Source organism: Mustela nivalis, assembly GCF_964662115.1.
Source record: "Mustela nivalis genome assembly, chromosome: 5".
In the NCBI taxonomy this organism is placed as follows: Eukaryota; Metazoa; Chordata; class Mammalia; order Carnivora; family Mustelidae; genus Mustela; species Mustela nivalis.
Window position 1 is genome coordinate 95,160,842 of NC_139024.1, and position 25,627 is coordinate 95,186,468.

The 25,627-nt window shown below is 36.1% G+C and overlaps 1 protein-coding gene across 1 annotated transcript in view; it reads right to left on the reverse strand.

Annotated features, from left to right (window-relative positions):
* LOC309864345 (cysteine-rich secretory protein 2-like) overlaps window positions 1-11,052 on the reverse strand; it is a 29,248-nt gene extending 18,196 nt beyond the window's left edge. The window contains exons 1-3 of the mRNA XM_082729751.1: window positions 10,751-11,052; window positions 10,580-10,616; window positions 3,360-3,430 (exon numbers count right to left, since the gene is read on the reverse strand). Of these exons, the coding sequence (XP_082585877.1) occupies window positions 3,360-3,430; window positions 10,580-10,616; window positions 10,751-11,050 (408 nt within the window). The 5' untranslated portion in view covers window positions 11,051-11,052. The remainder of the gene's footprint in view (window positions 1-3,359; window positions 3,431-10,579; window positions 10,617-10,750) is intronic.
* Between the last annotated feature and the right edge of the window lie 14,575 nt (window positions 11,053-25,627).

Here is a 25,627-nt window from a genome sequence, read left to right on the forward strand (position 1 = left end):
ATCTGTTTCCACAAAGTCTAAGATATATGATAACTTAAAATTACACATGAGTGTTATGTGATATGAACATGACCAACAGTTTAAAGTCTAAGTCTAAACAGACAGGGCCCTTCATTTCGCCTACTTGCTTGTATGTTCCTAAGGACAGGGACCAATAGTGATTTTTTTTTTTTAATTTGAATTTTATTGTACTCACAGATCTGGCACATTCCCAGCTACTAACTCTTAGGCTAGAAAGGATACACATGTGAAATATTAGCAGTGGCCCATCTCTGCTTTACACTAAAGCATAAAATAATATCCTTGGATATTTCCCATTGACCCTCAAAAATCTGCTTAATAGAATTTCATTTCAAAACACTCTAAAATTTGGTCCCTGAGAAAGAAGTAATTATTTCCTCCTTCTTACCCTATCTTATTATGTATATATAAATCCTACTGAAGACATGTCTATTTTTTTTAAATGAATGTCAAGAAAGTTTTTATTGGGTGACAGGGAATATGAAAAGTGTTGAGCATTAAATGGATCTAATAAGGTATCTATCCTTAAAAAAAAAAGAAGAAGATTTTATTTATTTACTATGTCAGAGACAGTACAAGCAGGGAGAACAGCAGCCAGAGGGAGAAGCAAACTCCCGACTGAGCAAGGAATCCAACACGGAACTCAATTCCAGAATCCTGGGATCATGACCTGACCTGAACACAGATGCTTAACTGATTAAGCCACCCAGGCATCCCGATATCTATTCCTAAAAAATTTATTTTGATTCTTTCTCCCTCTCTCTCTGCCCATCCCTGTTCTGCACTGTCATTCTCTCTCTCTCTCTCTCTCTAAAATGATTAGAAAAAAAATCTAAAAACAGAATTTATTTCAATAGACTATATGACATGAATGATAACTACAATACCACATGATAACTGAAGTGATAGGTGGATTCTGCTAGATACATAAAAAACAAGGGATTAATTCTTGAGTCAGGTTAGGAAAGCTTTGTAAAAGACAGTCTGGACTGACATTATAAAGGATGAATAGTGTTTTTTATTAAGAAGGTGCAGAAGCTGGTGCAGCCACTCTGGAAAACAGTATGGAAGTTCCTCAAAAAGTTGAAAATAGAGCCACCATATGACCCAGCAATCACACTACTGGGTATTTACCCTAAAGATACAAATGTAGTGATCCGAAGTGTTTACAGCAGCAATGCTATAAACATGCTCCTGAGTGTTTATAGCAGCAATGTCCACAATAGTCAAACTATGGAAAGCATCTAGATGTCCATCAACAAATGAATGGATAAAGAAAATGTGATATATATATATATATATATATATATATATATATATATATACACAAAATAGAATACTACACAGCCATCAAAAGAAATCTTGCCATTTGCAACAACATGGATGGAACTAGAGGGTATCATGCTGAGCAAAATAAGCCAATCAGAGAAAGACAATTATCATATGCTCTCTCTGATATGAGGAATTTGAGAGGCAGGGAAGGGGGTTGTGGGGGGTAGGGAGGGAAAAAATGATACAAGATAGGATTGGGAGAGAGACAAACCAAACTGAGGGTTGCTGGGGGGTGGGGGGAGTAGGGAGAGTGTGGTTGGGTTATGGATACTGACGAGGGTATGGACTATGGTGAGTTCTGTGAAATGTGTAAGCCTGGTGATTCACAGGCCTGTATCCCTGGGACAAATAATACATCATATGTTAATAAAATAAATTAAAAAAAAAGAAAGTGCAGGAAATTGGGGCACCTGGGTGGCTCAGTGAGTTAAGCCTCTGCCTTCAGCTCAGGTCATGATCCCAGAGTCCTGGGATGGAGCCCCCCATCCATCGGACTCTGCTCAGCAGGGAGCTTGCTTTCCCTGCTCTCTATGCCTTCCTCTCTGCCTCCTTGTGATCTCTCTCTCTCTGTCAAACAAATAAATAAAACCTTTAAAAGAAGAAAAAGAAGGTACAGAAAAAAAAAACGTACAGGGCAAAAGGTATGCAGAGAATCTGACTAGCAAATATTTGGCAGTGCAAAATAGAAAAATATATCTATATTTTAAATAATTTTATAAATGAAGACCAAGAGACAGACCAGAGAGATAACAGGGGATTGGAAAGGACCATGAAGAAAAATCTTTAGGGGCACCTGTGTGGCTCAGTCTGTTAAGAGTCTGCCTTTGGCTCAAGTCATGATCCCAAGGTCCTAGGATTGATCTCTCCTGAAGTTAGTTTCCTGTTCAGTTTCTCCCTCTCCCTCTACCCCTCCCACTGCTTGTACTCTCTCTCTCTCTCTCTGTCAAATAAATAAATAAAACCTTTTTAAAAAAATCTCTAGGAAAGAGATTGGGAAGGTGGCAAACTTTTTGAATGAAGATGTACATGATGCATAAATTGTCCGCAGATTGAAAATTAATTATAATAATATAATGACTGTATTTGTGAATACCACCTGAGTATTGGCCCAGTCTAAAGTTTGATCTGTGGAGTCTTAGCTATTCTTGTTAGCTCAGAGTTAAGAGAGAATAAGAGAACAGACAGCAATGACCAAACTTCACATTCAGAGTTTTTCTGATCAGAAGATAGACACTTTATATAGACACCTACCCACCAAACATTTAAGAGAAAGGTTAATCTTGTTCTTAAGATTATTAAAGTGCAGCAGCATATTATAAATAATTGTATCATCTTATTCTTTATAAACTAATTGTAAGACCATGAAAAAAATCCAAATACTTAATCCCCTTACCAAAGTTTATTTTTATAATTTAAAAAATAGGTATAATTATTCTTATACAATGACTATGAAAATAAATGTGATATATGTGAAGAAGTTTTTCTAACTCTCTATGAGGATCACATTGTAATGAATTAAATAAAAGGAAATCAGAAAACATCTCTAGACAAGGTGATAGAAATATAATGATAGCATCAAACGTAATTCTAATTTCTGAGTGGCCACTTTGAAAAAGAAAAAAAATAAACAGATTGAATTGATATTTATGATATACTTATTTATCTAATAGATTCAAAATTTGTTTTCATCATGCAATCAATATTAAAATTACTAATGAAATATCTTACCTTCCTTCTTTACTAAGTCTTGAATTCTGCAATGTATATATGCAGATCTCAGTTCTGAAAAATCTGTATTTCCAGTGTTCAACACCCTCATGTGGCTAGAGGCCACAACATTGGTCACCACAGCTTTAGATTTAATTGTTTTATGTACTTGAGCAACCAGTGAGTACTTTGTCATGTACCAGACTCTCTATTCCTTTTCATTTATGGAAATTGATCTATTAGCTTTCTATGTATAGATTGCTTCAATTATTCTGAAAATATTTCCACCTTGACCATACCTGTCCATTTGCAGGAAAGAATGGAAGCAGCACAACAGCCAGGAACAGCAACTCCAGGAATAAGACCATTGCTGGGAAAACAAAACAAAGGGAACAAAGACCTGCATTGTTTAGTGTATGAACTTCTGAGGAATACAGGGGGAAACCAAAACAAAACAAGGTAGTGATTTCAGTTGTTCCAAATTCATTAGTAATATAGCCAGAGGAGATTTGTTACATGATGCCACTGAATGATAATGAATTCACCCAGAAACCACCCTCCAATAGGGACCTAAAGAACAAAAGGAAGTACTTGATTGAAGCCTTCAACGTACACATGTAAATGTCAAGTATATAATGCCCATTTCACCCTAGTTCCACACTCTTGTCTATGTAGAGACTCTTGATTCTAAGAATGGCTTCTTCACTCTGCGCACTCAGAAGTAATAGCTCCCAACTGTTAGTAATACAGGGGTACTATTGTATTAGGTCTTAATGGTTTCCTTAAACCCTTCTTAATCTTTTATAAATATACCTTCATTAATATCTTTTCAAATCACTAATGATCACTTGCCATTTCTTTCCTGCCATGAGTTTTAAGATAACAAAAGAAATTTTATTGCTTAGTGATACTGACAACCCTCATGTGTTGGGAGATATACAAAAAGATGATCAACTCTTGGGAAAGTGCCTCTGATTTTGTCTAACGTATTAGTTTCTTTTTGGCAACCTGGTGTAGCCAAAAGTTTAGGCATTATGGTGATTGTGTAAGAGAAGAACAGAGGCACAGAGGTATTAAGTTACCTCCTGACGGTATCATTGCTAGATAGCATATGGCTAGGACAGAACCCAAGTTTCTCTTAACCTCAAAATGCAGTTCCCACCAAATTGTATTATACTTTTTGGGGCATGGAGTTCCAGGTATGAATGGACTAATTTAATGAACATACTGCCTTGACAAAAAAGGCTTACATTGTTATAAATATTTTCATGGCTATTAAATAGCTGGTTTATTAAACACATTTAGTAGATTACTAAACACATTTGACAAAATTAGAAATTAGAAAAAATTAGAAAAAAACACAATATTAACAATTAAGTCAATCTTTTTTCTGTTATTCTGCAAGTATAAAATAAAGCTCATACAACTTAGCTCAAATAATATTTTCTTAGAATATCCATCTTGTGTTGAAAATATTGAAAAGATAGCCTTTATATATGTAATTTTGTTGATATAATGGAGAATTTTATTGGCATCTTAATGAGGTATTTTTTGTCCATTTACTAACTAGAAAAGGAAGGGAAACAATTGGAATGAAAATCACAAAATTGGCAACATATTCCTATAAGGGTCCCATAAGGTATGCAAATTATGCAGGAATTTCTACAATGCTTTGGAAATTTAAACTCTTCTATATCATTATAATATTTATAACATTCTTGTTATAATATTTATAACAATAAAAAGTTGATTTTGTTTATACTGTAATTTTTAGGTAGAACAGAGGAAGAGGTGGGAAAATAAAATGAAAAACTGAAAACAGAAATGAAAGAATATGGAAAGAAAAATTAACTTAATTATGTATAAAACAAACACATAAATCTAGTGTCCACAGAGGTATTTTTGTTTCTCAGAAATACCTGGTCCCATACTGAGCAAACTTAAACACCTAACCTTGGCACCTGGCATGTGAGAATGGGAAGAGTGCATTATAGGTGTTAAGAAGCCTGCGTTTTTGTTGTTGTCATTAATTCTATTTTACCCAGCTCCTCTTCAACTAGCTATATGAAATTGAAAATCTTTATCAAGTTAGACTACGGTGACATAGGATCACTTCATACAGTTTTTGAGAATGAGATAAGTAATGTTAGAGCAATTTGAAAATATTTTTTAAATGTATGCATATACATACATAAGACATACTGTCTTAGCATTAACAATAGTGTTACCATTTGGGATGCTTGTGCCCTCAGCTGGGAGCATTGACAGCAGAAATCTCTCAGCACTTCAACTGATTGACTGAAGCCTCCCATAAGACTCTACCACAGCTTCACCTCACCTTAAAGTACCTTGGTTCTCTTTCCATCCTTCCTAGGGAATTCATCCCATATTCTTCAACTTCCTGTGTCTCAGATTTTGTTACCTGGGGAACACAACCTGGTACATTATTCATTAGATAATCTTTTTTTCCCCCATAACTCTAGTCAGGATGGGCTCCTCATTAATAACCTCATTATCCTTTGGGCATATGTCCTTTGATCAGGTTAATCCTTAACCTGGATTTTAGCCACATCCTTCAAGACTGTGAACATTTCTGAATCCCTTCTCCAAAGAACGTCATAGCTAACTCCCAACACACTAACCTTGTCTCTGGGTAGGAACATTTAAAGCCCACCCAGTAAATTTTGATTTTATTCAATTTTTTCTGATCCATGTTCATGGTCTTATTTCCCTCAATTTCTTTATATTTAATTTTTTTTTTTCTGAACTACATTGTGAGTAGCTATGACTAAAGACACCTCACTCTGTACTTGCTCAGTGATGGAGTGATAGGAGTTTGCAAAGTCTCCAGGGGACTCTCTCCTACACTAGTATCCTTGGGCATGCACATCCCTCTGTCATGGCCTCAAGTGGGCCTCCTAGAAAATGTGAGAGCAAAATACAAAAAGGATCCTCCCTTTTTTTGCAAGTCAGTGTCAGTCAGGTACTGTTCTTTCCTTTAATAGGCATCCATCGGGTTTTCCACACTTTATCCATGATAGCATGCTTGGTATTATTGAGCATGGTCAAGTGAATACGACAGAATTCCGGCCCGTCCTCTGTCTTGGCATATCGTTAGGGGAGCCCATCATTCTAGTGCCCACACTTTGAGCTTGTTGGATTTTCCCATTTGTGAAAAAGTAAAATGTAAAGTTTTATCTTTTTTTGCTTTGATCCCTTCTGGGACTTTGGAGAAGGACAGGGAAGGACCCAGTATAAAACAAGGCTCTGGAAGTAAATATTTTAGATACAGTAAATATGATAAAAACCTGTTATCAGTTGTAAGAACAATGCATTTAGTTCTACCTCATGTCTCTCTCCCAGGGGACTCCCTAAATAACAAGTGTAAATAGGATATGTTTTATTTGCACATCCATTTGGTAGAGTTACAGAGAAAGCATTAGGATGAATTAGGAAAGTAACTGCCTTTTCCTGTCATTTACTTACATGTAGACAATTTCTAAATGTGTAATGTTATATGTCTCCACTGTTATTTCCTTAGGAACAAACTTTGATTCTTTCTAAATCATTTCCCTAAAAAGAGTTATTTTGCTACATGCATGTTACCAACTCTCTTCTTTTATATAGTTTTTCTGCTCTGCCATTCATAATTTTCTTTTTTTCAAGAGATCAGTAATTACTCATAAGTGTGACTAGAGAAAAGTCAAAGATTTACAATTCTAAGTGTTGATGGTTTACTACTAATTACAGACAGCAGGGGAAATTGTGTCTTTCTTTTTTTTTTTTTAAAGATTTTATTTATTTATTTACTTGACAGAGAGAGATCACAAGTAGGCAAAGAGGCAGGCAGAGAGAGAGAGAGAGGAGGAAGCAGGCTCCCTGCCGAGCAGAGAGCCTGATGCGGGACTCGATCCCAGGACCCTGAGATCATGACCTGAGCCGAAGGCAGCGGCTTAAGCCACTGAGCCACCCAGGCACCCGAAATTGTGTCTTTCTGAAGCATAAACTTACATATACAATTAAATTATAGCATATTGCTCCTTCTTTACATTAATGTTAGGGCCACCATAAGTTAGAAACACTCACTTGGAAATAAATAAGTTGTTCTCTCTAATGACATCATATCAATCAATGCTTACTAATTAATTAAAACATATATTTAAAAAATTATATAGGCTTACCTTGCCTGAGAAGTCTGTTTTATGGAAACAAAGATTTTTATGATCAAATAAATTCTATATCAGAACTGTAAGAATAATTCAAAAATTTAAAATCAGGATAATTCAAATTAGAAAATGTCTTGGTCCAATTCTTCATATTATTGTACTAAACAAAAATCATGTGACAAAATATGTTGTGAAATTTAACTCCTATTATAGTTAAAAATAAGAAGAAGGAAGGAAGAGATTATTAATTTGATAATAGAAATATAACCAAATATCTCTAACAAATATAGTTATTGGAGAAACTCTAGATGAATTCATTTAATATTGAGACCAAAAAAAGAGTGAGCAATGTCACTAGTGCTGTTAAACATCATATTAGAGAGGTCTTGATCCAAGCCGTACAAAAACCCCACACATTTGTAAGTCTTGTAAAGGAAGAGCTAATATTAGTATTTAAAAATGAAATGGCCGGGGCACCTGGGTGGCTCAGTGGGTTCAGCCGTTGCCTTCGGCTCGGGTCATGATCCCAGGGTCCTGGGATTGAGCCCCGCATCGGACTCTCTGCTCAGCATGGAGCCTGCTTCCTTCTCTCTCTCTCTGCCTGCCTCTTTGCCTATTTGTGATCTTTCTCTGTCAAATAAATAAATAAAATCTTAAAAAAAAATCTTTAAAAATGATATGGCCATTTACCTAGAGAATACATCATAATCAAAAGTTTGCAAGATGTAATATCAACCAGTAAAAATACCATTGCCATATATTAACAACACTCAAGTAGAAAATCAAATTAAAAAGAAAACATACAACTCACAATAGTACAAAAATGAAATAACCAGGAATAAAAAATCTTTTTGGGAAACAATTTTAAAACCCCAGAAAGGGGCATAAAAGTAAATCCACATAAATTGAGAGATTTTCATGCTTTTAAATAGTATGTGTTAATATAATAGAGATATCAATCCTAATTAAATTAATATAAAAAATCTTTATAATCCCAATAAAAATTCTGATTGGCCCATGAATAACTAATATACCATTTATAAGAAGGATTAATTTGAGTATCTTTTCATATTAGTTCTTAAAATAGGCTTCAAACATGTATTGACAAAATTTGGATATCATATTAGAAATGGACAAAAATGGGCCAATGAAAGTAAATAGAAAAGTTAAGACACAGACCAAACAAGGTAGCATAAAAAAACATTAGAGGAAGAACAGATTGTCTGGCATATGGTTCTGGGAAAATTACCTTGTTATGCGGAGAAAATTAAAACCAGAACCTTCTTAAGCATTACCAATAAAAGTGAATGTAGAAGGAGAGGAATTAAATTCATAAATAGATAAAATGCTTTATATGCAAATTTTCAGGGTCATATTCCTTTGCCCTTAAGTGAGCCATACAATAATGCATTCATATGGTGATTCTGCGTTTTATGTGAAGCACTGTGTCACTCTTTACGGGCTCATTAAAACTCCTAACAATCTAGAGAGTACATAATATTACTCAATACCCCAGTTTACAGATATGCAGTCCCAAGATCAGATTTTTAATAATGCAATGTCATGTGGTTGCATGCAAAAGAACCCGGGGATAAACCCAGACAGTTTGGCCTTAAAGCCCTAGCTCCTGAAAGGAGGGATGGAAATGTTTCAAACAATTAGACCAGAAGAAATACCATTAAAGACATCAGCCCGGGGACATCTGGGTGGCTCAGTCAATTAACTGTCCTACACTTGAATTTGGCTGGGGTCATGACCTCAGGGTAGTAGGATCCAGCTCATTCCCCCACCCCCATCAGCTCTGGGCTCAGCCCAGAGTCCGCTTGAGAGTCTCTCACTCTCCCTTACCCCCTCCTCCCACTCTCTCTCTCAATAAATAAATTATTTAATTAATTAATAAAATCTTTAAAAAATTAAAACCATCAACACAACATGTGTAATGTGGGCATTATGGGTAGTCAGACATCTATGTATCAATCAGCACAGAAAAGTGTTTGATGCAATCTTTCAACCTTAGATGTCATATTAATCTTCCTTCTGGTCACTTTCTGTCATCTCAACCACTTTTCTATACTACAGGAAGCAGCCGTTGACACTATACAGAGTTATCCAAACTTCTAGACTTCACCACCTAGGACATCTGTAAAGATATCTAAATAATAGTAGCCACCTTGACAGTTCCCAAAAGCAATGTTTTTTGTTTGTTTGTTTGTTTTGTTTTGTTTTTTTCATTTCTACATATGATTTTCTGCTCCTTACTTGAATTTACTAAATGGCATTATTAGAATTATTAGCACTATCTAATTTAGATCTTGAGGTCTGACTCTTCCTCCTAATTTACTTCTTCCCCTTACAAATCTGACCTTAGTTCAGGGGCACAAACTGACCTTCCTACCCGACATTATAGAGTAGTTCCTGGCTTTGCAACTTGACATTGCTTTAATATCCTTTGATGATCCTCCAGAGGGTGAGTCATTCGAGCAAATGTAGGCTTTGGTTTTAACTGGCAAAAGACACAACACCAGATCTTCTCTGGCACAGTAAAATCCTCCCTAAGCTCTGCATGGCACCTAGCTGTAGAGAAGAACATTAATAAAATATTTTGAAAATCAAATCCTCCCTCTGCAGGGTAAATATCTCCTTGTATGTTGTCACTAGGTATCACTTCTTATTTGCCAAAATAAAAGTTCTTTGTGGCAATTGTTTCCTTATAAAATATTCTCAGTAGATAATTATATTCAAATCTTCATATAAATGGAGCTGCTTGTGTAGATTAACTTTTGATCAGAAAACTTCTAAGTCTTCTGTTTTATTTTGGTTTGAGTGAATTTCATGAGGGAAATTTTATTTTGATGATAATTGCTAATGGAATTTTTTTTTATCTCTAGGTATGTGTTATCATTTTGTTTTGATAGATTGAAAATTATTAGCAATAGCTTCTGCTCCTTATTTTAATAATGTCTGTATCAACATATATCTATATATGTGAATATTAGTAAAATTATTAAAATGGAAATATGTAACACATATATCCTTAATTTTTCATTTTTCTATTAAAGGCAGTTTAGTACAATTGTTTGCAAAAGTCATAGATATGGAAAATATATACTTATTTTACAATGAAAAGTGAAATTTAATTTAGATATTAAATTAGCTAAAAGTGTGTTTGGAATAGTAAAGCTACATGTTACTTTCTGAGCTTAAAAAGAGTATAAAAGTTCATTACTTTCAGTAAAGGTTATTAGCAGAGTTTTGAAAATCATAGATTCTTATACAATATATCATTTACCACCAAAAAAGCATAAATAATATTTGCACGATAAAATGTTCACCTTAAAAAATACATTACTTACTGTTGATTCTCAGAGCCGGGTGAAGCATCGGCTTTATCTGTAGGAGGAAGGAGGGTGGAAAGATAGAAGGTCAGAGCAGTATATATATATTACCCTTATTTCCTGTTTTTGGCCAATTATGGTTGTGCAAGTAAATCTAAGTCAACAGGTCTGAAACAGGATTTGTCATACCAATAGTCTCATTGCTGATTGTCTAACTGCAGTTTTGGCAATATCTTGTGATTCTGCACATGCCTTTTTTTTTTTTTTTTTTAATGGCTTTTCTTCAGCTCCAGTGATGTCCTTAGATGTACCCTTTGCTGTGCATTTATTCTCAAGTACTCCTTTGGTTCCTAGAACTGAATTCTCTGCAGACTTGGGTGGAGTGTATTTAATGTTTCCTGCATCTAGAGGAAGGCAGGTAGAAGACTGTGTGCAGAGCTTTTCCTCCTGTGGAGCTGGGAAAGATATTTCCTCATTTAAAGCAAACATCTTTCTTCTGGATATTTCCCAGGATGCAGAATGAGTCCATAAATTGACACATTTACTTACTGGGAGCTCTGACGTGGCCAGTACTGTGGGAAATCTCACAGAAACTAAATGTAGACACTTGTTTGTATGCATACATTTCTGCAAGTAAAACTAGCTTTGCTTCAGAGTGCATGCTGTGTGGTCATTATTGTAATAGGACTTGATTTGTACAGGGTACCTAAAATTAATGTTGAATTTAGTGTACTTATTTTTAGACTTCTAAATGTATTTGTTTATATTGGAATTTGGTCCATTTTCTAATGGAAAGAATAACCTAGAAACCTTGATTTAAGGAATGCAGGCGGGGGTGGAGAGTGCATCTCACATAGGCCTGTTTTACTGTGTTCCTATCTTTCTTTTCTTTTTTTTTTTTTAAGATTTTAATTTATTTATTTGCAAAAGAGAGACAGAGTTAGACAGTGAGAGAGAGAGAGAGAGAAAGCAAGAGAGCGCATAACCCAGGAGGAAAGAGAGACAAAAGTTTCCAAAGAAGCAGAGAGCCGGATGCGGGGCTGGATCCCAGGACCCTGGGATCATGACCTGGGCCGAAGGCAGCTGCTTAACTGACGGAGGCACACACGTGACCCCATTTTACTGTGTTCTAAAGCAAATTGCACCTACTTTGGCATCTTTTCAGGCTTGGTCCTGCAACATGAAGTTATGAGAACATTAACTTTTCATATTGAGTTTGTACTTTTCTGACTTGGATAATTTTAAGGCAGAAAGATTTTATCTCCTTGCTGTGAAAATTTTAAGGCCTTTAAAATAGATAATGCAATGCATTCTGATTCTAACTACATAGACTTGCTGCGTTCAAAAAACGAATTTAGTTGTTAGTATGTGTGTTACATGTAGATGCTGTGTGGGTGTTCCCACTTCTTTGCATCTCCTTAGGAGGGTTTGGCTCCAAAACATTTTTTAAACATCATTCTTGATTTCCTGATTTTCAGGTTCTGGATTTCTTCTTAGCAGATAATATTAGGAGTCCTGATAAAGCATGTGGTGATATGAGGGGCCCAGCAGAAGGAATATCAGCCAGCGTGTCTTTAGCAATGGTTCAAATGGTCAGTGGTAAGTCAGGGTTTCTGGACCAGGTGGGTACACACCAGTGTTCCTCACTGCTTGGACCACACCTGCCCAGTGGTTCATCACTGTTTAGGAATATGGTTTTGGGGAAAATCCTCCCTTTCTAATGCATTCCTGATGGGGAGCTTGTAGCTTCAGGTATTATGTGTAGTTAATGGGACCAATGAAGAAATTGGTTGTTTGGGCCTAGGATTTGTTCATTCTCAAGACTCACCAAGTAATTTGAGATAAACCATCACGATATGTTCACTGTACTTGTAGCTTGTTATAATCTCCGTACTATAAGTAAGTTGTATGCATTTAAGTTCAGGTACAACAAAGTTGAGAGTTTCTGGAATGTTAAAACAAGGGATTGGTTCAAGATGACACGTGGTTGAAGCAGGTCATTGACCATGTTTCCTTCTCTTCCAGGCTTGTTAGGTCTTAACCTGGGTCTTGGGAATTTATCACCTAAAGTTTTTCATAGCTTTCCTTTTCCAAAAGTGGATCCTTCTTTTTTTTTTTTTTTTAAAGATTTTATTTATTTATTTGACAGACAGAGATCACAAGTAGGCAGAGAGGCAGGCAGAGAAAGAGAGAGAGAGGGAAGCAGGCTCCCTGCTGAGCAGAGAGGCTGATGTGGGGCTCTATCCCAGGACCCTGAGATCATGACCTGAGCCGAAGGCAGCGGCTTAACCCACTGAGCCACCCAGCCTCCCTGGATCCTTCTTTAATGTAAGACTCAGATAGAGTAGAAGCTGTCCACATGGCTCTGTTTGTTTGGGGAGAGTGGCGTTTTTGTAGGCTTCATAAGATTGCCCCTTTTCTATAGAAACATTTGGAATACAAACTTTGAAACTGTTCTCTCCGTGTTTAAAAGGTTCCTAGTCATAAATTTGTGATAGTCATAAATTTGGTGATAGTCATAAATTTGTATGTGGAATGACTCAGGAAGCCTTCTTAACAACCACATGCGGTGAGTGCTCCTGTTACTTCATTTTACAGATGAGAAACAAAGGCACATGGAGTTATAGGACTTGTTCAAGGTCACGTGGTAGAGTGCATGGGACCAGGGATGGCATTCCTTCCTGATAGCTTCCTGAGTTCTATCTACACTTATCTGTTAGGTCCCCTTCCCACAGTAACCAGAAGTTTTAACAGAGGCAACTCTGTGACTAATCAAGGCCACTGGAATCCTGCTGCCAACAGTAGGGTCCTTTTGAAGGTAATGTTCTCTAATTTCCCAGAAGAATGAATTGAAAAATTCCTTGCTCATGCTACTTCTGGCCAGACCTGGGCCAGGTAAGAGGGTCCAAGTCCACACGTGACCAACCAGCCTAGCTGGGGAAAGAGAAAGCTTACAAACCAATAGGAAATCAATTATTCCTGTCAGCACATATGTTGCTGTGATTAAACCCAGAGAGGTCCATGCCTATGGAATCCTCCTTCTGATGGGAAAGACACACTTTCTGTGTACAAGGTGTTTTCCACAAGACTGTTCAAATTGTGTACATGACTTTAAACACAACTGTCATTTCAAATTTAACTATTGTATATTTATTCTTTAGAGCACTTTTACTCTTAGAATATATCTACATTTTTGGCAGTCAATACAGATATTCTCCAAATAAGACATACGAATGGCTCACAGACACATGAAAAAATGTTCAACATCACCAGCCATCAGGGAAATGGAACTAAAAACCATGATGAAATACTTTGACAATTCTTAACCAAAGTATTCTCTGTACAACTTTAGGGTTTTCAAGATTACTTCTATAAAAGTAAAGCTAAGCTTACATTTGTGAACTATAGAGATCTAAAGTAAGTAGTAATCTATTGTACCTTATTTTGGAGAATATTTTGGTCTTTTTTCTTTGTAAATGGAAGTACATAGGGTCTTTCATAACATAATGATAAAAGACCCCAAAACTCATTAGTATTTTTAAATTCCAAGTTATGATATTAAATTTTTACTTTGTATAAAATTCAGTATATAACAATGATCTACATTACATACTAAATTATCATCATTTGTTTCTGTTCATCTGTGGAGAGTTTTACTTAACTGTTCCAGACTTACTTCTATGTTTCAAAAATGAAGAGAGTTAGACTAATAATTTCCTGCTCTCTCTACCTCCAAAATGTCATGATTCCAAATACTGCGTTTTATAAATGAGGGAATATGAATTAATAAATCACATAACACATTCATAGCACTGACAGGCATTTCTGAGTGTTCACGTTAGAATGTAGATTGCACAAAGTGGTGAGTAATTCAATAATTTCTGTTCATATTCATGTGTATGCTAGCTTTATGAGTTACGTGATTAAAATGTACTAGAACTGACTAGTTCCTGCTCAACAGATATAACATTTAATTACAGTTCATCATTAAGTTACATAATTGAATTTTACTCTAGATGTTCTTTAAAAGAGAACTTAGAGCTCAAGATAGATTGCACAATAAAATAAAATAAAATAAAATAAAAAAGTAAAATAATAATCAAACTCTGCTAACCAGCTGTCATGTATCCAGTTAGTTCCTAAAATGTATTTTATTTTTACATAAATGTGAGGTGAGATGAGAGCATAGCTGAATCAGCCACTTGGATAAAATGGCCTTGGAAACATCTGTGCACCCATTTTTTATATTGGATTGGCAGTTTGACCTTAATCTTCCAAAATGTTAGTTTGCAATCATCTTTGTTCCCTCATCTGCCATGATTAGTTTGTCTTTTTCTATACTGACATCCACCATTGTCATTGTTGGTCCTTTATGACCCATCCCTCCCAACTTTATCAGTGAGCACCTTTCATCTTGTTCTTATTTGCATATATAAACTTTATGTTAAAAAAGGAAGTCATTTGCTCCTGTTTCTATATTTCACATCCATTCCAATGATTCTGCTGGAACTTGCAATAGAGTATCTTAGTGACCATTGCTATTAAACACTACATCTTGTTTAGAGAATATTGCATTTCTTCTTCCTAAAATTAATCTTCCGTTCTTGGGTTTTACTCATTCTACTCTAACTGGGTTGGCTGCAACATGAAATAAATAAAGCAGAGCTTCTCTCCATCCCTGACCAGCCCTCCTTTCATCTTAGTCACAATCACAACTGTATTGTCATTTCTGTGCTGATCACAGAAACTAACTAATCACTGGAAAGATGAATAGGATTCCTACCTGAAAGCTGACCTCTCCTGGCCCAACTCTCTATGGCTTTCACTTCCTAGTAAACAACTACCTATAGCTTACTGACTAAAAGCAGAATCTTTGGAAACTGTCAGCTTTAAGAAATCTTCTCCAAGCCCCAGTTTTTCTCTTCTGTAAAATGTAGATTTTCATATGATAGGTTGCTTTGATGATTAAAAAATTTATTGTACATAAAACTTTTAAGACAATCCCTGACATGTAATACTTAACAAATAAACATTTTTATTATCTTCTCTCAAGTGTGATATTTTCTGACCACATAAAATATTTACTGAACACATAAAATATTTCCATAAATGCATTTCATTTGGTTGAACAGTTAATGCGGGGTATTTATAAGAAAAATTTCTTCTTTTAGATGTCATAGGAAAGAATCAGTATAATTTAGTAAGAAGTTCAAGTGTTTACGGACCAATTCTATCAGAGACCATTAAGAAAATGAATGATCATCTCTGTGTTTTTGCTAAGAAACTGAGGGCCATAGACATAGGTGCGTTTTAAAATTAGCATTATTTCATAAATAAAGACATGTTGCAAATAATCATCTGTAGTTAACTCTTTCCTTTGTCTTAGAAGATGTTGAGGAAGATAAAAAATAACCTACCAGGGAAGGTTTTTCTGGTGTACAGGAAGACTAAGAGAGTGAGGGGGAAATAGCTTGTTCATCCTCTATCCTCTTCACTAGCATGTATGGGCTTCCCATTGCTGAGTGCATACTTCTTTACTTAAAGATTCATAGGACATAGCAGTTAAACAATTTAAAAAGACTTTTGTGATTATACATTACTAATTTCATAGTAAACTTTTTGTATTTTGAGATTTCAGAAGTGCTTAGAAAAGCTAAGTGGGCCTCTATAGTATCTAATATATTAACTTATAGATGCTTGACATCCTTTATGTTTGAAAGTCCCTTAAAAGAGAGCACAACTGTTCATCATTCATTGGGGACAGAGTAGTGGAGCATGGATGACAAAGATGCACTGAGGGGTGATTGGGTCAAAATATTTGGATTTAAAACCATGCTTTTTTTTTTTTTTCTCTTGACTATTAAGTCACTTATCTATGAATAAGAAAAAAGATGTGTGAAAGTAGGTATTTCATAAAACTGTAATTTCAGATTAGAAAAGGTAGATGTCACTGGACAGTGTTACACAATAAGAAACTAGTCCATCAGATTAAAATTACAGATAATTTATTTTTCCCTGGATGGGGAAAGGCACCCCCATAGACAGTAATCTTTTGTCTACAGGCCATTCTTTTTGTACATATTAAAATGTGTGCAATCCTGACATGACAGTTTGCTCTCTCAGCTATTTCTGCCTGAATAACACCACATTTACGCTCATCCTGTCCTTCTTAAATGTCGTTAAATCCAAGTCATTCAAAGCAGAGAGCTTGGTTAGGATAGAGGGTTTTCCACTGCAATAAGTAATAGTTCCCAGGGTCCTCTGGAATATTTCTGAAAACTCTGACACTGCCTTGGTGTCATTAGAGCCTCATTCATCATTTCAGTCAAGGACAGTCCACATTCTGCTTTTTCTCTGCCTGGGTCCTTTGACTCTGACACATGTCACTTTATTACATTTCCTGAGAAAGAGCGGTCATGTTCAGAATGCTCAGGTGACCTGACATCTTGTGTTCTTTCCAATGGTACCAGTCCATTTAGTTACCACAGGTAGTGGTGCAGTTTAATGAATAGTCATAGCCATGTAGATTACCATGACAATTATACAAAAGTAATTTCAATTTCTCAAGGAGGATTTTGTTTTTTAGCCAGTTTCTATAAGTTGGTTTTAAAAAAAAATGCATGTGGAATTGTCTGCAATTCACACATTACTCACTAGATCTCTTCATCTCCTTGAGTTCCCCCCACTCCATCTTGTCATTCTTTCTGTTGTCCTCACTTAACTTCCCAAGCTGCAAGAAGAGAATAATTACAGTGTCCTTGAAGCTTTCTATGTGGCATGACACAAATGGTCAGGTCATAATTATTTTCCCAGGAACACTTCAATTCTTGGTTATTTTGTTCAATACATGCATGAATACCTAAGCAATAAAAGCAATATATGATGTAGTGAGCATCTATTGTAGGTATAAATTATTCCATCTTCTGTGGGGTGAAAGAGAAAAGATAGTAGACAATCCATTTGGACATATTCATCCAGTATTGCTAATGATACAATCACAATTAACAAGGACACTGATTTTTTTTTTGAAAAAAGCTTATACATTTGTGTACTGTTGTATGTTTTGGTTCGCTTTATTTCATCCTCAACATACAGAATCAAAATCTCTGGAAGTGGAGTTCATATTTCAGCATTTTTTATAAGCTTCCTAAGTGATTCTTACATTTTAGTAACTCTTTCAAAGGCGATACATATGGGGAGTCACTTGAAAAGTTTTCTAAAGCTGGTTAGAATGGCCATATAATTTATGATACTTTGAAGCTAAAAGAGGACAATATTAAAAATTATTGTTTAGGGCAAGCTATGTATATCAGGCACTTCTTAGACCAAGAAGTACTATTGTTCTAGTAAGAGCTGAATACTAAGGCACATATTTTGAATATAGAATCCAGGACAGACTAAAAATTTTGAAATGTATCCTAGACAGTTAGCTCCATATTATGCTGACCCATATCGAGTTAGAACAGCAGACTTTCCCTCCAAGTTATTGCTACTCCCAGCTCATCAACTGCATTCCCAGTACCACTGTTCTAGATCAAGCCCTCCTTTACCTTCTAGATCAAGCCTTCATTTAGCTTCTAGATCATGGTGTTGGCCTTATAACTGCTTTTGCTCTCCATGTTTGTCTTTCTTCCATTCTGTCTTCCCATCTGATGTCACAATAATGATGCATAAATGATCATTTTATTATCACGCTTGGAATTTGTTCATGTTTCTATATGATTTAAACTATAATAATAAACAGACTAAAATATAAAATATACGCCGTAATAATATTGACATGAACAAGAAATTATACAGTGTTAGACGGAACACTTATTTAGCCATTGTAAATGAAAACTTGAAATACCAGTTAGCAAATTACCACTCCTCTTACCCTTTCAAGTGCTCCTTGCTCCACTGCAGAACTTTCTTAACATCTGCCTTTAGAGCCCATGTGGACATTCTCACAATCTGGTGATAAACAAGGCTACGCCTGGCATGGCATGGCAATGTCCTCTTGGACCCAGCTCCCCTATTATGGCTTCAAAGAGCTCTAATGGGTCCACGTCTGTGTGATACACTTAGAACAATCTTTTCATGATGTACAGTTCTTCATGATTTGGCTCCTTCATACCTCATGTGCTCGAGGATCTAACTACTCCCAGTCTGCTTCACTGCTCTGAAAAGCCACATCTTCTCCCATGTCTTCATGCTTGTGTACCACTTTGTGGACCACTCTCCTTCCCTACTTACATTCTTCCCAAATTCTTACTTATTGTTTGTATCCTAGCTTAATTTTTTGTGTGTGTGATGGTCTTCAGTAGGTCCTGTAGGCATATTTCAATATGTTTCCTATGCTCCCATCTTATTTTGTACATATCTCTAACTCAATAATTTTTTAAATGTGGCTTTTTATATAAATGTTCATCTCCTTTTTAAACAGTAATAATCTTGACCCTTGGATTTTCAAATATATTTGCCCCCAGTTCTTAGCTCTTTTACTGCATGTAGTATATGTCACCATATATTGACAAAAAAAAAAAGAATTAATAAATAAAGAATGTTTGTTGGAAGGAATACACAATTTTTTAAAAAAAGTTGGTTAAGATTTGTCAGTGAGGTTTTCATGAATGTGATGCATTTTGAGCTGAACTTTGAAGGAGTAAGGGATATGGAGGGTTGGGGATGAGGGTAATTCATGTTCCCAATGAGGCCACCAACAAAAGCAAAGCACAGGAAGAGAAATGAGGACATAAGTGAGTGGAGAATGGCAACACTGGGTTAGTAAGCAAATGGCAGAGAAGGAAGAGAATTATCTCAAAACATTGTACATCAGTTTGAGGAGTTTAGAGCCATACTACTCAGACCAGTAAATCCAAAAGCTTTAGCTCCTCACAATAGACTTGGATTTGTAACAATTGAAAGTTTGTTCTTCCCTGGGGCTTGGTTCCAAGACCATACAATGTCATCATCTGTGTCCCAGAAGGATGCAAATCCGTGTTAAGTATTAACTAATCTTTTTGTGCACTCATAATGAACTCTCTGAGTTCATTACGTTTACTCAAAGGTCAACTGATGGCTGCTTGGGCCTGCTGGTTTATTGTTCCTTAAGCAAATGGTTCTTTGTCAAATGTTAATCCCTCTAAGTTAAGGCCCAAGGAATAAAGAAATCCATTTAGTGACCTATGTGGATTTGCTACCCCTGGCACAGTTCCTTGCTCTTTGCCATGTGACCTTTCTATGCTAGTTTTAATAATTCACTGGTGTTTAAAGATCACCTGTGACTCACCAGAACCCAGTTCTTATGACTACAAAACCAAATTTCTGATTCTCTCATTCAGGAAAATACCTCATCTGCTTTTAATATGAAGCTTATAGAATAATTGCAGTTGTCTATATTATTATTTCTACCTTTCTGAGGTTAGAAATTGTCTCTAGAATACTGAGTGAAAGCAATCCACTCTTGATCAGGTTAAATAAATTCTAGTCCAAAATTTTATTTTTTCTCCCTAGTTATACAAAATTGTAATGACCTATGCTCATTTCATTTCATCTTAAGCAAAAGCAAAAGTTTTTAGGCCAATAGGATCCTAGACTGGGATTAGAAAACAAACTATAATTATAGGTCTACTCATATGAATAATTAATACTAATCTCTTTGAGTGGATTCAAATTATGTTATTTACTCAAGGGATACTGTCCTAGACAAATTTCCTTCTTACCTGGGGTAAGGACACTTCTGTTCTGCCTGCTGGACAAGTTTATAGATATAATTACCATATGCTGTTCTCTAGTATTCTAGATTTCTCTCTGCCTTGAGTTGCGTCTCCAGCTATTCTTAGTTATTTATCCATGTGCTTTTAATGCTTGAAGGATACTACCTCCATCCCCACCCCAAGCCTAGGGAAAGATTGAGTAGAACACAACTTTTCTACCCATGTTTCTCAAGGTTAGTTCTGAGACAACTTTTAAATTACCCATTGCTCCTCTTCATTTTATTGCCTAATCCGATTTTTTTTTTTTTGAACTTTCCCTCCATTAGCCCTAAACTCAGAAGGCTTCTTTTCTGCTAATAGCACATGTGATTCCCATGAAAATCACGCTCCCTCTCGTGATGATGCTCTAGCCACATGATACTTCTAACACTTCAGGATAAAAGTTCATTTCCACACTAGACACTTTATGCCTTCTGGGCTCTCTGCCTGGATTGCTCTATCCTGGTCCTACCCCCTAGTCATAGCTTCATGACTAGCTGCCTCATGTCATTCAGCTTTTAGCTCAAATATTAGTTTTTTAGAAAGGATTTTACTGACTCCTGTAGACTCTTCTGCACATATAGGCTGAATATAAATTTGTTGGATAAGTGACTGGTCAAACCTGGTATTAAAAATGTCATATTTGAGGGGCGCCTGGGTGGCTCAGTGGGTTAAGCCGCTGCCTTCGGCTCAGGTCATGATCTCAGGGTCCTGGGATCGAGTCCCGCATCGGGCTCTCTGCTCAGCAGGGAGCCTGCTTCCCTTCCTCTCTATCTGCCTGCCTCTTCATCTACTTGTGATTTCTCTCTGTCAAATAAATAAATAAAATCTTTAAAAAAAAATGTCATATTTGAGAAAATGAAAAGATGTTGAAAGTACTGGAAATGTGTGGATGAGAGGAGAAGGTCAGAAATACATATTGATTTTCCTCATTTGTTTAGCACTTAACAGTTCACAAAGCACCCTACATACATACATCATCTGAATTTTTGAACCTCCGTGATGGAAAAGTGTTGTTCTCTCCATTTCATAAAAAATGGAGGCTCAGAAAAATAAAATAAAGTTTTAAGATCATACAGTAATAAATAGAAGAAGTGGGAAGTTGAAGCATACTCTCATCTCCAAATTTAATGGTTTGTCTTCTGTGACATATTGGAGTCCCCTGACTTAAGTTTTGTGATCTATAGGTAAAATATCAGCAACATTAGGTGAATGGCAATTATCACAGTTGCACATTTTCATGGATGGAGATTCAAATTCCTTTCCCGCTGCAGAACACCAAATGTTCCACCTTCCATACAACTCTGGTGTAGCCTCTTCTCAGTTCGACCACCAACCACTAACTCCATACTTTAGTTTTTTTTTTTTTTTTCTATAACTGGGGTAAATTATGTACGTATTTCACGGAGTGGTTGTGAGAATTAAACTAGTCTATACATGTAAATCTTTTTCAGAACATAGTTTAAGACATGAAAACTCTTATAATTATCGTCATCATTATTATAAGTACAATTGTATATGCTTAATAAAGATTTTCCTTCCTCTTGAGAAAACACTAAAAGTACAATATATGTGACAGTTTTATCTATAATTAATTTTTCAGACCTTCCATCATTAATTGTATGAAAGAAGAGTTCTTCTTTATTTTTAATTTTTAGACACTTGGCTGAACATGGCTTGGCCCTTGGCACTTTCCTTCTGAGGTTGCAGCCAGCCCTAAACCAGAAGTGTTAGAATGCATCTAACTGATTCTGGATTTGTTTTGCAATTATAAGTTGCAAAAGAATAAGGTCTCACTGTGAAATACATCAGAACTTAAGTAAAATCATATTTTAGTAATTAAAAAGGCATTTTTAAAAAGGGCATTAACTATTATCTGATTTATTTATTTGAGAGAGAGGGGGCACAGAGGGAGAATGAGAGGGAGAAGCAGACTCCCCACTAAGCAGGGAGTCTGATACAGAACTTCATTTCAGGACCCTGAGATCATGACCTGAGCAGAAGGCAGATGCTTAACCAATTGAGCTACCCAGGAGCCACCTATCATCTGATTTCTAACCCAGTTCTTAACATGAGTAAGTACAGTCCTTCTTGTAACTTTACACAGAGACAAGAAATTTTCTGCACTTGGAACTATTCTATACAGTGTGGGTTTTTAACTTTTTATAATTTGTTTTACTAGGGTTATGTTAGCTTTTTTCTCTTCACATTGCTCCAAAGCAGATCTTGCTCATGGATTTCACTAATATACAGTTACATTTTGAATATTGAGGTCTTCAACCAGGAGAATAGAGTCCCCTGGCAGATGCCAATGCTGTACCTTGTAGAAAGAATTCTTGGCCCATTTCATGATTTGGCTCTATTTGCAAGGGAATTTCTAGGATTCCTGGTATGAAGGGAAGAGCAGTGATTATGTTCTCCTTAGAGACTTTATACTCAGAAACGTTAGTCCTCATGCTCTGACTTTCCCTGATATCTTTAATAAGATTGCATATAGAATAAATCAATAAGAGAAGTGAGAAGAACAACATGGTTCTCTCAATTGATGCAGAAAAAGCATTTGACAATATACAGCATCCATTCCTGATTAAAGTGATTCAAAGTATAGGGATAGAAGGAACATTCCTCAACTTTATAAAATCTATCTATGAAAAACCCACAGTGAATATCATCCTCAATGGGGAAAAGCTGACAGCCTTCCCTTTGAGATCGGGAACATGACAAGGATGCTCACTCTCACCACTCTTGTTCAGCATAGTACTAGGAGTCCTAGCAACAGCAATCAGACAACAAAGGGAAATAAAAAGTATTCAAATTGGCAATGAAGAACTCAAACTCATTCTCTTCACAGATGACATGATAATTTATATGGAAAACTCAAAAGACTCCAGCTCCAAACTACTAGAACTCATACAGCAATTCATAATGTGGCAGGATACAAAATCAATGTACAGAAATCCATTGCTTATACACTAACAATGAAAATATAGAAAGAGAAATTAGAGAATCGATTCCATTTACTATAGAACCAAGAACCATAAGATGCCTGGGAACAAACCTACCCAAAGAGGTAAAAGATCTGTACTTAAGGAACTACAGAACACTCATGAAAGAAATTGAAGAAGACACAAAAAGATGGAAGAGCATTCCATGCTCATGGATCAGAAGAATAAATATTGTCAAAATGTCTATACTGCCTAGAGCAATCTGCACTTTCAATGCCATCCCAATCAAAATTCCACTGGCATTTTTTAAAGAGCTGGAAAAAAAACAATCCTAAACTTTGTATGGAACCAGAAGAGACACTGAATTGCTAAGGAAATGTTGAAAAAGAAAAACAAAACTGGGGGCATTAGGTTGCCTGATTTCAAGCTTTACTACAAAGCTGTGATCACCAAGACAGCATGGTACTGGCACAAAAATAGACACATAGACCAGTGGAACAGAGTAGAGAGCCCAGATATTGACCCTCAACTCTATGGTCAAATAATCTTTGACAAAGCAGGAAAAAGTATACAGTGGACAAAAGACAGTCTTTTCAATAAATGGTGCTGGGAAAATTGAACAGCTATGTGTAGAAGAATGAAACAACCATTCTCTTACACCATACACAAAGATAAACTCAATATGGATAAAAGACCTCAATGTGAGGCAGGAATCTATCAAAATCCTAGAGGAGAACATTGACAGTAACCTCTTCTACATCGGCCACAGCCACTTTTTTCAAGATACATCTCCAAAGGCAAAGGGAAACAAAAGCAAAAATGAACTTTTGGGACTTCATCAAGATCAAAGCTTCTGCACAACAAAGGAAACAGTCAACAAAACAATGAGGCAACCCACGGAATGGGAGACCATATTCACAAATGACACTACAGACAAAAGGCTAGTATCCAAGATCTATAAAGAACTCTTCAAACTCAACACACACAAAACAATCACATCCAAAAATGGGCAGAAGGTATAAACAGACACTTCTCCAAAGAAGACATACAAATGGCTAATGGACATATGAAAAAATGTTCATCATCATTAGCCATCAGGGAGATTCAAATCAAAACCACATTGAGGCACCACCTTACACCAGTTAGAATGGCCAAAATTAACAAGACAGTAAACAAGTGTTGGAGAGGATGTGGAGAAAGGGGAACCTTCTTACACTGTTGGTGGGAATGCAAGTTGGTGCAGCCACTTTGGAAAACAGTGTGGAGATTCCTTAAGAAATTAAAAATAGGGCTCCCTATGATCCTGCAATTGCACTAGTGGGTATTTGCCCCAAAGATACTGATGTAGTGAAAAGAAGGGCCATCTGTACCCCAATGTTTGTAACAGCTATGGCCACAGTCACCAAACTGTGGAAAGAACTCAGATGCCCTTCAACGGATGAATGGATAAAGAAGATATGGTCAATATATGCAATGGAGTATTATGCCTCCATCTGAAAGGATGAATACCCAACTTTTGTATCAGCATGGACTGGACTGGAGGAGATTCTGCTGAGTGAAATAAGTCAAGCAGAGAGAGTCAATTATCATATGGTTTTACTTATTTGTGGAGGATAAGGAAAAACATGGAGGACATTGGGAGATGGTAAAAAGAAGTAAGTTGGGAGAAATCGGAGGGGGAGATAAACCATGAGAGACTGGACTCTGAGAAACAAACTGAGAGTTTTGGAGGGGAAGAGGGTGGGGGTTCGGTGAGCCTGGTGGTGGGACTTATGGAGGACACGTATTGCATGGAGTACTGGGTATGGTGCATAAACAATGAATTCTGGAATACTGAAAAAAAAATAAAATAAGAAAAAATCAATGCACAATTTGACCACTTTGGGCATTGGGAAAAAAAAAAAAGACTGAACAAATAAGAAGCAAAACCTTCTTACAGAAATTTCAGTAATGCATAGTCTGATAAAATGGTTCTTAACCCTATTGGACCCAATGCTCCCATTTTGTTTGTTTATTTTTTTTTTTTGTACATTATATCTCCTTTAATTACTTATTTTATAACTAGAAGTTTGTTTTCTTTGTTCCCAATGCTTCCCTTTCATCACAAAATCTTTTTTTTTTAACATCTCCTTTATTATTTTAAAAGAAATTCAGGGAATAATATATCCAGGGAAGGTTTCCCCTAGAGTATGTGAAGCCCTGATAAAATACTTTGTGTGGGACCCCTTTCTACATAAACCATTCAGCTTACCTAAAACCAGCATGTAAACACCATTTTATTGGCCCAATATCATTTGATCATGTAAAAAAAAAAAAATACTACACTGACAGGTGGGAGCTATCTATTCACCAGGCAGCTCACCTGGAACTAAGGCCTTGCCATG